This window comes from Schistocerca piceifrons, chromosome 2 (genome assembly GCF_021461385.2).
Source record: "Schistocerca piceifrons isolate TAMUIC-IGC-003096 chromosome 2, iqSchPice1.1, whole genome shotgun sequence".
Classification (NCBI taxonomy): Eukaryota; Metazoa; Arthropoda; class Insecta; order Orthoptera; family Acrididae; genus Schistocerca; species Schistocerca piceifrons.
In genome coordinates this window covers 456516929-456528998 of record NC_060139.1, presented here as the reverse complement: position 1 = coordinate 456528998, position 12070 = coordinate 456516929, and the positions used below count along the sequence as shown (strand labels likewise).

The 12070-nt window shown below is 38.5% G+C and overlaps 1 protein-coding gene across 1 annotated transcript in view; it reads right to left on the bottom strand.

The window, feature by feature from the left end:
* LOC124776342 (TAF5-like RNA polymerase II p300/CBP-associated factor-associated factor 65 kDa subunit 5L) overlaps window positions 1-12070 on the bottom strand; it is a 152426-nt gene that overhangs the window by 26582 nt on the left and 113774 nt on the right. Inside the window, exons 7-9 of the mRNA XM_047251291.1 lie at window positions 6082-6258; window positions 5804-5965; window positions 832-979 (exon numbers count right to left, since the gene is read on the bottom strand). Of these exons, the coding sequence (XP_047107247.1) occupies window positions 832-979; window positions 5804-5965; window positions 6082-6258 (487 nt within the window). The remainder of the gene's footprint in view (window positions 1-831; window positions 980-5803; window positions 5966-6081; window positions 6259-12070) is intronic.

The window sequence follows — 12070 nt, the reverse complement described above, 5'->3', positions numbered from 1 at the left end:
ACTTTGTTGTATTGTATGCAAGTGCTTACTACTAAAATGTTTGCCATTATACACAGGTAAAAGCACAAGTAAATCTGTCCAAATAAAAATGAGAAACATAGCAACATTAGGAAAAAGTAAGTTGCCTTTGTTTTGAAAAGTGAAATATTTATTTACATAAAAACTATCATTGTAATCAACCTTATGATGCATATACTTGACGAATTTGTGAATCTGAGTAACCAGGAGCAGCAGAAGTAGTTATTAAGTTGGTAAAAGGATACCAATCAAAACGTAGGTTGGGGACAATCAAAACGTAGGTGGGGGACAACTCTCACAGACCTTTCCAAAGAGTATAAGTTACACTTGGGTTTCACTACACTAAAAACGATATTGATTATTTCAGTAAACACTACTTTATACATAGCAACAATGTGTCTTGTTATGCTTAAAATTTTATTTTTTATAATAATTCACTAACTGAAGTTTAGCCAGCACTTTTCAACTATTTCAATCACTACAATATAAACTATAATTTTGTACACAAAGGCAAGTGCAAGAACATGTGTAACAGTTATTCAGATCATCATATAGCAGAGATGCTGAGTCGCAGATAGGCGCTTTAAGAGTGAAAATCTTTTTGTTGTGCCTATCTGCGACTCAGCATCTCCGCTATATGGTGAGTAGCAACTTTCCTTCTCATAACATTGTTACATTCCACCCTCGATTTTCCATTGTTTGAGTTATTCAGCTCAACTATATACAATGTAGTTATGTTATTATTACTTCTCTCACAAAATGTTTGCTAAGTGAGGAAGACATAATACACACAAATAAGTGCAGTGGACTTACCTCAACATCTTGTGTATGTCCGATGAACACACGCAAAGCATACGTCCTATCAAGTGACCAGAGTCTGGCAGTATAATCACTGGATCCCGTGACAGCAAACATCCCCAGAGAGTCTACATCAAGAGACCAGATAGGTCTGTTGTGTCCTCTGTAAATATATAGATAATAATCTGAAGGTACATTATCAGAGGCACTCAACAAACAAATACTAAGTATACCAGAACTTCATTAACACCTCAATATCCACAAAAGCATAATCATGTCACAATATTAACATATTGTGACATGATGTGAACTTGAGAACTGCAGCTCTTGATTTAAGTATGCAGTATCATTCTATTTCTTTTACACACACGTTGTATGGCACTCGTCATTACCTCGTGCAAAACTGTACTAATATTGAAAGCCAATCTAAACTGATTTGACAAGAAATAATAACTCAACAGTAATTCTGGAGTATAACAATGAGATTAATTTCTAAAAACAATGAAGAAGTAAGTTAGCTGTTCAATCAAGTTTTCACATACCCTGGATCCTTCAGCTGTCAAAAATATGATAAAACCAATGAAATGGAACGCTACTTATCCATTATAGGTCGTTATAAAGTTTACATTCAAGCAAGGGTTGGATGTTAGTGTGAGCTGGATTATCTAACAGATGGTGTGGTGTAAAAATTTTGAAGAGGGTTCACAACACATGACAAAAACATTGTCAAAATGATCCAGTAAAGGAATGATGATGAAGCATTTCCAAATCATCTACAAACAAAAAAATTAGAGAAATGTTCTGCAGAGGATATGCTGAGCCGTATTAAATGATGAGTAACAACATACAAATTAAACACATTAGATTCATGTAATGGGCCATCACTAAAACTACACATTGCATTATGATTATCTCCTAAAACAAATTGCCATGAAAGGTAGACATGTAACTATGATAGCTTGCACAATTTCACCACAGATAAATTGCTGTAGGTGTTCAATGTTTTTTACCAACAACAATATTGTGTAACAGAAGTAACTGATATTCAGTATTTCTATAAATTACACATTATTTTTACTGTTTAGTTAATTCTGTCATATTTGTTATGTGTGAATGAGCTAGTCTGCTAAAATTCTTGTTTGATGAACTTAAAAATAGATCAGGACATAGGTGGCAAAGAATGTTGGAAAACTCCATCTTTCTAAACTCTAGTGTGAGCTTTGCTTGCCTTTATGTGACAGTACACTTTGCTGATGCATGCAAATAATAAATTAACTTTGGTAAAAGACAACTTGCAAAATACAACTTGAGGAAGAATCTACCATTGTGACTTATTAAAGGGAAAAACAGAATCAAATAAATAGAGTACAAGATAAGTGTAAGTCAGACATTGGGAATGGAGTATAATAAAGAAGATGAATTCAAAGAGCAGTCAGAGGGGCACTGACTGATAGAATGAATGAATGAATGTAAGAAGTAAGGTACGTAAGTAGTGCAGTGATACACAATGTTATTTAATAAGCAACAAGTATAACTTCTTCCTATTGTACCAATGAAACACTTTCATGGAGAAACTGGATTTTTAATCATGCCCACTGCGTGCACACTTCTTGTATGTGTAGATATGAAGGGAGAAATGTGAGCACAGTGCATCAACAAGACACGATAATGTTTTGAAATTTGTGGTAAGTTCCTATGGGACCAAACTGCTAAGGTCATTGGTCACTAAGCTTACACACTACTTAATCTAACTTATACTAACTTACGTTAAGGACAACACACACCCATGCCCAAGGAAGGACTCGAACCTCTGAAGAGGAAAGCTGCATGAACCGTGGCAAGGAGCCTCAGACCACGCGTCACAAGATAATGTGTGAGCGCCTTTACTTGCAATAAGGAAGTCTTTTACACTATGCAGTCACACTTTGGGGATGCCGTGGACTCAAGAGAAGAAGGGATCTGACGACAATGGTCTAGCCCCAGAACAAAAGAAGCTATATTGTGACTTCTCTTACTTACTACCTGTCATTCTATAAGTTATCATGTTCAGATTGGCTATGAGCATGTTGTGAGTGAGTGACCTGCTCACTCGTTGTTGTAATGGTTTACAAGAAATGTTAGAACACAACACAGAGAATTCTTTAAAGGGTGGTTATGTAGTTTTGTAGCCAGTTGCTACAGAATACAAGTTCTCTTAAAGCCCTTGACCCTCTGCAGATGGAGATGAAGTTTCATGGTGCAATTAATGACATCGCACAGCAGGACCACTGCATGAAGACTCAACAAAAAGGTGACCATAATAAGATATTCAAGGTAACCAATATTATGAACAGCATCAGGGTGACAGATCACCTTATGAAGAGTGTACATTCAGCAATACATATTATCTGAGTAGGTGGGTAGGTAGGTAGATAGGATTTCCATTAATATCGTGAAGACAATAAGTTCGTTACAGAGGGACCACAAACTTGGATTGGACAATGAGGCGACAGAAAATTGGTCATGTCTTTATAAAAAGAACCACCCTCGTAGTTTAGGGAAGCCATGTAATACTGATTAGCTGATTTGAAATATTTCCTCCAGACAGTACATCCAGTGTTACAACTACTGCCTATCTTGCTTGTGCACTAACATTGAGGTCATTTGAGTCAAAGCACTAGTTGAGCTGGATGAGGATGAGAAATGGCATGACTCCATCCAAGATGAACAAATTCACCTGAAGGGATCTAGGGAAGTCACAGAACATCTAAATAAGAATGAAAATGTGAGCCCTACTTCACTACAATATGCATGCAATTTTTTATCCACTAACCCGTGTACTCAATAGGAATAGAAGAAAATGGCAGACAGAAAAGAAAGAGGGAGGTGGAGAAGGGAAGATAGGGTGAAGATGGTGGGAGGGAATTTCAGGATTGGAGGTAGCATAAAGGGGAGAGAGGTATGCAACTTTATATGCTATTACAGTCATTTTATCTGTGTATGTGTTACTAATGGATCAGTGACGCTTCAGGTATAATGCAGTTATTCCTCTCTTGTCTCTGTTATCCTTAGATAAAAAGCATCAGCTTTTCTACCCACTTTCAACCCCCCCCCCCCCCCCCCCCCTCTCTCTCTCTTATTAAGTACTGATGGACTCTGGATAAATTCAAACAACTACAGTTCAGAAAGAAGAGCAGACACTCTACATTTTAAGTAGGAGAAGTATGTGAGACGACTCAGTTCTTACAAAAATTGTTGATGTTAATACCATCCTTTTGGATTGGAAGCAGTTATTGAACTTCCACACATACAGTTAAGTTGCCCACAGAATTATGGCCAAAAGTTAACCAGAGCATTCTGTAAAACTAAGAATTTGATATTACTATGGTGGACTGGTAGCAAGATGCTGCTCATATGTTGGGACAGAGGTCTGAGCAGCAATCGAGCTGTAGTAGTCTGTCTACTTCTTTTGGTTTTCTAAATATCGGAAATTTTTCTGGGCTGTTGATGCCCAATTACAAACTGATGTTTGCTTAAAATTCTTTTGAGTCGAATTAACTTGCTTTCACCTAAGAATATATTTAACGTTTATGATAGGCTGTTCTAGCTTGTGTGCATGCCCGCAGACCATCAGGTGCCTATGGACACAGGTGGTCAAAACAGCTGATGTGCAGGCACTCAGGTAGCCTGGCCAAGGCTACATAACTGTATTGCCCTAGGGCAGATATGGCCAAGCGGCTTGGCACACATGCAGAAAGCATGCAATAGGGCTATTTCATGGGTAGCCCACAGTACCTGCATCTGCCTGAAGGTGATCTGACAGGTGTTCGCAAGTGCCTGTGTCCCACGAGACAGCACTGGAACAGCAGTGTCTACGAAAGAAAGCAATTCATTTCTACTTTGCTGGTATGTAAATTATATTGTGAGTGTATTTCATTACGGCAAATAACAGTTTTGAGTAGTCAGAATCTGCTTAGAATAATTGGAAAACCGCTCAGAAATTCAAATCAGTTGGCAAGCACACTGATATTTAGTGTTCTCTGATACACTGCTATAAATAAAATCAGTGAATAACCAACAATTGCATCATCATACAAAAAACGAATCCATTGTTAGTTATTGATACAGTGCACCTTAAACTGAGTGATAATTCACAACTAGTCATAATTACAGCATCTTGTTACTGGCTTCTTCTCTGTTATGTGACAATATCACAGTAATTTCAATTAACCATTATATTTGGTGTTGTGGCGTAACAAGCTAGCTACGCCACACTGAGAAGGGAGCCAAAAGGCACGCGTACACACACGCCGACTGGTGTCAAGTCTGGAACAGGATACGTTATGACTGCTATCAAGAAAATACGTAGCTTTGGAATATACTTAACTTTATTCTTTGTTGGTTTACAACGTTCTTCTTGAGACATTTATACGATAACTCTCAAACTAGGTAAGGCTAATGGCGCCTTGCTAGGTCGTAGCCATGGACTTAGCAGAAGGCTATTCTAACTGTCTCTCGGCAAATGACAGGAAGGCTTCGTCCGTATTGTCGCTAGCAATGTCGTCCGTACAACTGGGCGAGTGCTCGTCCGTATCTCGAGACCTGCCTTGTGGTGGCGCTCGGTCTGCGATCACACAGTGGTGACACGCGGGTCCGACATGTACTAAATGGACCGCGGCCGATTTAAGCTACCACCTCGCAGGTGTGGTGTCTGGCGGTGACACCACATTTGGAACTTTCATATTTTTCCTGGTTTTCTGTAAATTGTCTGTGAAAAAATAATAGTGTCACAGTTTCATTCTGCCACGACTCCTCTGCAAGCTTCATAGAGGACCCATGCATATCTTTGAGGACTGCCACCTCTGGGAGAAACAATACGCCAGAGAATTACTCAGTCCCAGACTTAAAATAGATGTTCAAGGCATGCATGTTACACTACACAGAAGAGTGACTGCTATCTGCTTAAACACTTTACAGAAAGTTAAAGACAATTTGATGTAATAATTACCTGTATATTGCTGCACAGGTGTTGTTCCCTAATGTCCAACATCTCATTGTAGCATCATGTGAAACAGACAGAAGCATCTGTTCAGATTTTTCTTCATTTACAAATCTGAGATCTTGAACTTGTTTACAGTGGCCAAAGAGGGATACCATGTCACTCTCATGTCTGTAACAAATACAAAGATTAAAAATATGGCCTCCATTGTTACACCCACAGCCCCCCCCCCCCCCAAAAAAAAGAAAAGATCATCACTCATGAAATTTCAATTACCAGAAACATACCGATCATCTGCATCTTCATCACTTCCCTCTACGTCAGTCTCAGCTTCAGGAAACGGTAACAGTACATGTTTCTTTGGAACAGGTAGCTTCTTATTTGTCAAGCTCCACAGTTTTACAACAGATCCCATGCCAACTGCTAATTTGTCAAGTTTATTTGTGAATCTTCCACATGCTGTTCTATGGACAGAAGAGTTGGATGAACAACACACAAATAAATTATCCAAATATTCCTCTACACTCATTCCCCAAAATGGGTTTAACTATTATTTAAAAATGATGTTTTTGAAAATAAATGGCACTTTGCCATGGAAGAAAACAGCAAATCAAACGCCATCGCTTGGGGAGTGCCATTAGGCACATGTTTCAAGAGGATGTGTTTGGGAGTCTAAAACACACACACACACACACACACACACACACACACACACACACAGACCAAGAAAGAAAAAAATTAGCTTTTTCCAGGTGAAAATACAAATTTATCCGGATGAAAGTACATTTTTTCCATGTTAAGTGACAATATACTTCACCTCGGAGTTCTAAAACTTATCAATCCTTTGAACGATGAATGTTTTATACACCGGCACAGAACTTCCTGGCACTTTAGGAAATGAAACCCAGCAAAAACAACATTTTGGAAAGAGTTTTGATGCGTGACAACATGTACACTGCATATTTTTGTATTACGAAAGTATAAACTCGTATTTCACCAAATACAGCACAGGAGTTGCTGAAGCACTGAAGTCAAGAGCACTTTTGTCAGCCAGTCAAAACTCATACCACATGATCTTGCCAGTCAATGACAGCGGATATTCAGAGCATAAGATGCGTGATGTAGTCAGCGAATAGCATCATCATTGTTATGTAACACAAACATACAAACAGGAAAAGTTGAATTAGAGCACAGCTTAAACTGCTGCAGCTGAATATTTCTGGCAAGTACCATTATGAATTTTACTGTTGTGTACCAAATGTTTCATGGATTACCTGACTGAATATATATGTCCCATCAAGCACTTCGAATTCTCCGCAGAAAAGCCAGTTGTGTGTGAAATTGTTCAAGAACTCACTCTGCACTTTCATTGCTGCGTAATTTGAAATTATGAAAAAATTAAAACACACATGAAAAACTAACCTTTAAACTTGGTCTTTAGTGTGTCTTACCCTCTAAGGTACATTAAACACAAACATGCCAGCCAAAATTTAAAATAATGGCATAAATGGCTGGTCAACTCGGCCCAAACTTTGTCTACGTGAGATGACTAGTCCTCAGTGTCAGGTTTTGAATAAGAGCCTAATGCCCCGTGATTTAAGAAATTCATCACTCATTCTCACACATAACATAATTCACCTTGCATGAAAAGAAATTTACATTGAAAGTAACGCTTCTCAAAGCTTCATTTGCAAAATTTTCCTGCACCTTGTTAGAAAAGTAAACAGTTGTGATGTCACACTCGTCAAAACAAGGCCCATGAGAGAGACGCGCCGAAAGCAGTACATTGTTATGGTGTACTGCATAGCCTTTGACACATTTTGTTGTTGGCATATGCTTGGGTGTACACTGTGTTTTGTTATTGTAAGTGGCACATTCTCTTTGCAACTAAGTTTTATTTTGGTGTTATTCTGTCATTTGTTTTACTGCTGCAATATTATTCTGCAGTGGCAGGCTAAAGTAAAATTTTTTGTTAAACTATCAGTTCTTACCAGTCAAAAGTACAAAAATTTAACTGGAAAGTATAACAATGAAAAATTCCCAGATTTCTCCCAGATAAAAAAATCCCCAGGTTTTTCCAGGATTTCCCAGATGTCCTGGAGTGGATAGATCCTGATATATCTGTAGACACAGACATGGCCTGCTGCAACACTTTTCGAATACTGTACTCTTTCATGAGATACACTATTTTTAACTAACAGTTGACTACATAATGTAGAAATTATATTGGTACAGTGTGTGACATTTCAAGCTGCAGTAAGTTCACTATTTAAATATGAACATCCAATTTTCTTTCCCTAGTTGAGCACATGGCATGATTTTGCTTACACCCACTTCTGTAGTATAAGCTAAGACAACTTAAATTCATGTTGGAAATTACAATAAATCAAATAATCATATATTGCTACTGTCCGCTAGAATAAGTGACAACATCACAATTTCATTCAAAGACAGTTTTAGCTTAGTGATTCGAAAGTAATGACTGATAAGTAATAAGGTGGCTTTACTTAGCCACATATCAGTAGGAATTGTTATGTGTACATTCCAGCTGGAACAGGCAACCAACTATGAAATAATACTGAATGCATTATGTGGTAACTATAGAGAACAACTTGTCCAGCTGCAAACAAAAGATGGCAGCATTCAATCTTTATCCAGCTCCAAACAAAAGATGGCGGCATTCAATCTTCTAACTCCAAAAATTGATGGTCGTGTGATCGTCATGATCATCACCATCTTACCTGATAAATGGACATTATCATGCATGCTGTTATTAGAGTTCTGATCACTACAACTAAGGTCAGAAAAATTATTGACAATAATAGCAGGGTATCAAGGTTTGATAAAGTGATCTGTTAAATTACAATAACTGAAAAATAATAAGAAAACAGATTAGCTCACATACTGTACAAAACAGTTCTTGTCAACAGTAAAATTAATTCCTCATCGCAATACGTATAAATGTGTGTGTGTGTGTGTGTGTGTGTGTGTGTGTGCGCGCGCAAGGGGCGCGCGCCCTCTTCGTTAATAAAGACCCATCTTGGCTCAATGCAATCACTCTAAACCTGCTGAAGGGCAATTAATGTTGTATTCTTAATTTAACAGTGAATGCAGAGATGCTGAAAGAGCTTTCTGCAAGTAACATTGCAGCAGTGTATTACGTAAGGTGATGAAATAAGTCAATCTTCAATTTATATCCTCTGAGGCAGAACTGCTTGAATTGCAGTTAACTTGTAGACTGACACCAAGGTGTCAAAGGTATTGTTTTAGATAAGAAACAGAGTACAGGTACGAACTTACCATATACTTAAGACTTCAGAGTTGTGGACCGGTATACAAACAAAATTGAGACTCTGCTGAGCTTTAATAAGTCAAGTCTGACATGCTCAGCAGCATAATCCACCACTGGATGGTCAACTCTGTCCTTTACCAGAGTTTGGTGGTGACCATTCATTCGGGTGAACAGATGGTTGGTGGTCATGCCCACATAAAGTCCTGAGTAGAGGCTACATCAGAGCTGATGTATATATATGTAGCTTCTTTAGCTGGTGGCTCCGATAGGATAAGTCTGTGACAGGACAAGTAAGATGTGCTCAGTGGGTGAAGTGTACAGGTCTTGCATCTGGCTCTTCCACAGAGGTATAATCCATGTGACAGGTAGAGTTTGGAACAGGTTTGATGTAAGGGTGGAATAAAGTTTTTTTTAGATTGGATGGGTAGCAGAATACAACAACGGGAAGGTTGGTAGGATTGTGGATAAGATGTTCCTCATTTCCAGGCTTGATGACATGTATAATCAGGCCACTGGAAGAATTTCACAGACACTTAATGCACACATATCACACTGTGTGGAATGGATACACTAGCACCAATCTAAGCTCTAGAATTTGTAAATGGCACAGATATTCTTCCAGCAACTCACATATAGTCAAAACCTTGACGAAGGATATGGTTAAGCTTTTCCAGTCTGTGATTAAATTGGATCAGGAGGTGGGTGCCCCTTTGCAGTTGGTCTGTGGGGATTATCAGAGGATTAGGGACATTTTTAGATGTGGCTTGTGAAAACTGTTTTGTGAATTAATGCCTGTCTGTGGAAACATTAGTAAGACCTGCAGCATATTGGGGATTGCTCATTACCACAGATTGCATTATCCATGACTGGTCAGACTATATGGTAGAGACTTCAGGCTGCGTCCTACTTAAGTCACAGAAGCGACCGACAGTGCGTGACAGCTTCAGGCAACAAAACACAACTGCAGGTACAGTTACAGAAGTGTCCTACGTGAGTGACATCTGTGTCACTGCCTGTCTCCCACTGGAACTGGCGATGTTTGAATTCAAACATGTTTGTATCTTGTCGCTGCAGCATGCATGACAGAGAGTGATTGCCATGTGTCTTCTCAGCAAAGCAGTGGAGCAGATGTGACGGCAGCTTAGAAATACTTGAGTGTTTTCTCAAATTCATTTTTCATATACATATTGTATTCAATATGTTCATTGCTCCCAATATTGTTAAAAATGTAACTTGTATATTTGCCCATAAACCAAATCACTGCGATATTTTTTGCCTGAGGGTAGTAACTTTCTTCTGGTCTGAAGAAAACATTAGTCGGTACATTGGGTCTCAGGAAAGGTTCCAGCGATATGATGAACAGGAACATGGATAAGGGGATTCCTTGGGTAACACACCTTTTTATTTCAATTTGTTTTGTCAGTTGACAGTTAACAGAGATTTGTGCAGTAACACCCATTGCCATGTTCTTGATGATGTCGATGGTTTTTGGCTAGAAGTCCATTTGGAACACTGTCTCTATCAGGTATTCGTGATTAATTTGATCAAATGCCTTATGGAAGTCTCAGTCCACATTTTATGATACATGCCTGCGTTAGCGCAATGACATCACGATACAAAGCTGCAGTTTGTAAAATTGTCCTTCTAAAAGCAGAAGTCTGCTGTTGGCCTATGATGTCAGCAATGCATGGTATAAAGCGCTTATTAATTACTCAGGCTATAATTTTATAATCCAAATTTAAAAGCGAAATCGGTCATAGGTTGTTTATTTTTTTGCAGCCTCTGTTCTTCAGGGTCAACACGATTTTGCCCTGTTTGAACTCTGCAGGCACTGGCTTTCCCTGTAACACTTCATTGACAATTTCAGTGAACTTTTCTCCTGTCAGGGTCCCAAATCATTTATAGAATTCAATGGGCAGTCCATCAGGTCCTGGAGATTTCCTAGCTGGAGAGCTGCTTATGATTTCAATACATCTTCCTTGGTCATGTCCAAAGAAATGTTTTCATCATCATCTCATGATATTCATGGAAGATATGTACCAAAGAGCGCATCATATTCTTCTTCGTTTGTTTACCCTGACGCATAAATACGTTCATAGTACACAGAGATCGCTTTAATTATTCCCTTCTGGGAGGTGATTATGGTACCATCATCGATTTGAAGTTCATCCATGAAACTTCTTCTTCTTCTATTCCTGGCATGTCTGACAAGGTGGTACAATGCAGAAGTCTCATCTTCAGTGACTGACTTTGCTTTGGATTTTATCTCAAGTCCCCCCAGTTCTTTACGTTTCAGACTTATTAACTTTGCTTTTATTTGATCTGTCAGATCGTAAAGGTCCCTTAGCACACTATAGTTGAATTCTACAGTCTGTTTCCTTTTTCTGGCCATATCTATACTAAAAGATACTACAACTTTCTTTAGCTTCGGTTTCGCTCGTTGGGTCCACCATTCTATCACACTTGGAAAGTTGTTTAGTGAACGGAGACACATTTCCCAAGCTCTGGTTAGGGCATCTTCTAAGTCTTCTTGTGATTAAAATGATATACTGTATTTAGATTCCACTGGCTTCTTACTCTTCGAACCCAGGACTTTTTTGAAGCTCGTAATCACAAACTCTTACGCTACCGCTACACCACAGCTAGCTATTAGTTCAACTTATCAAAATGTGTATTATGTATGTATTTAGGGTAGTTAGTCATGTAGTCAAGTCACTCTTCTGCATCATTATTGACTGTTAAAAGTTCTTTCTTGATCATGTAACAAAGATTCATCTTTGATGTATTGATGAGATGGTCGAATGCTCCTCTGCTCATTCACGCGTATTCGAAAAATTTGTCTGGTGATCTTCGTAGTTGATGATATTTATGAAATTTTCCATGGAGATTCCTCCCTTTGTAAATTTCATGCACAGCTTTCCTTATCCTTTTATTTTCTTAAGTAAACTTAATTTTTTTGCCTTACTCTCCAGCTACAGTATTCT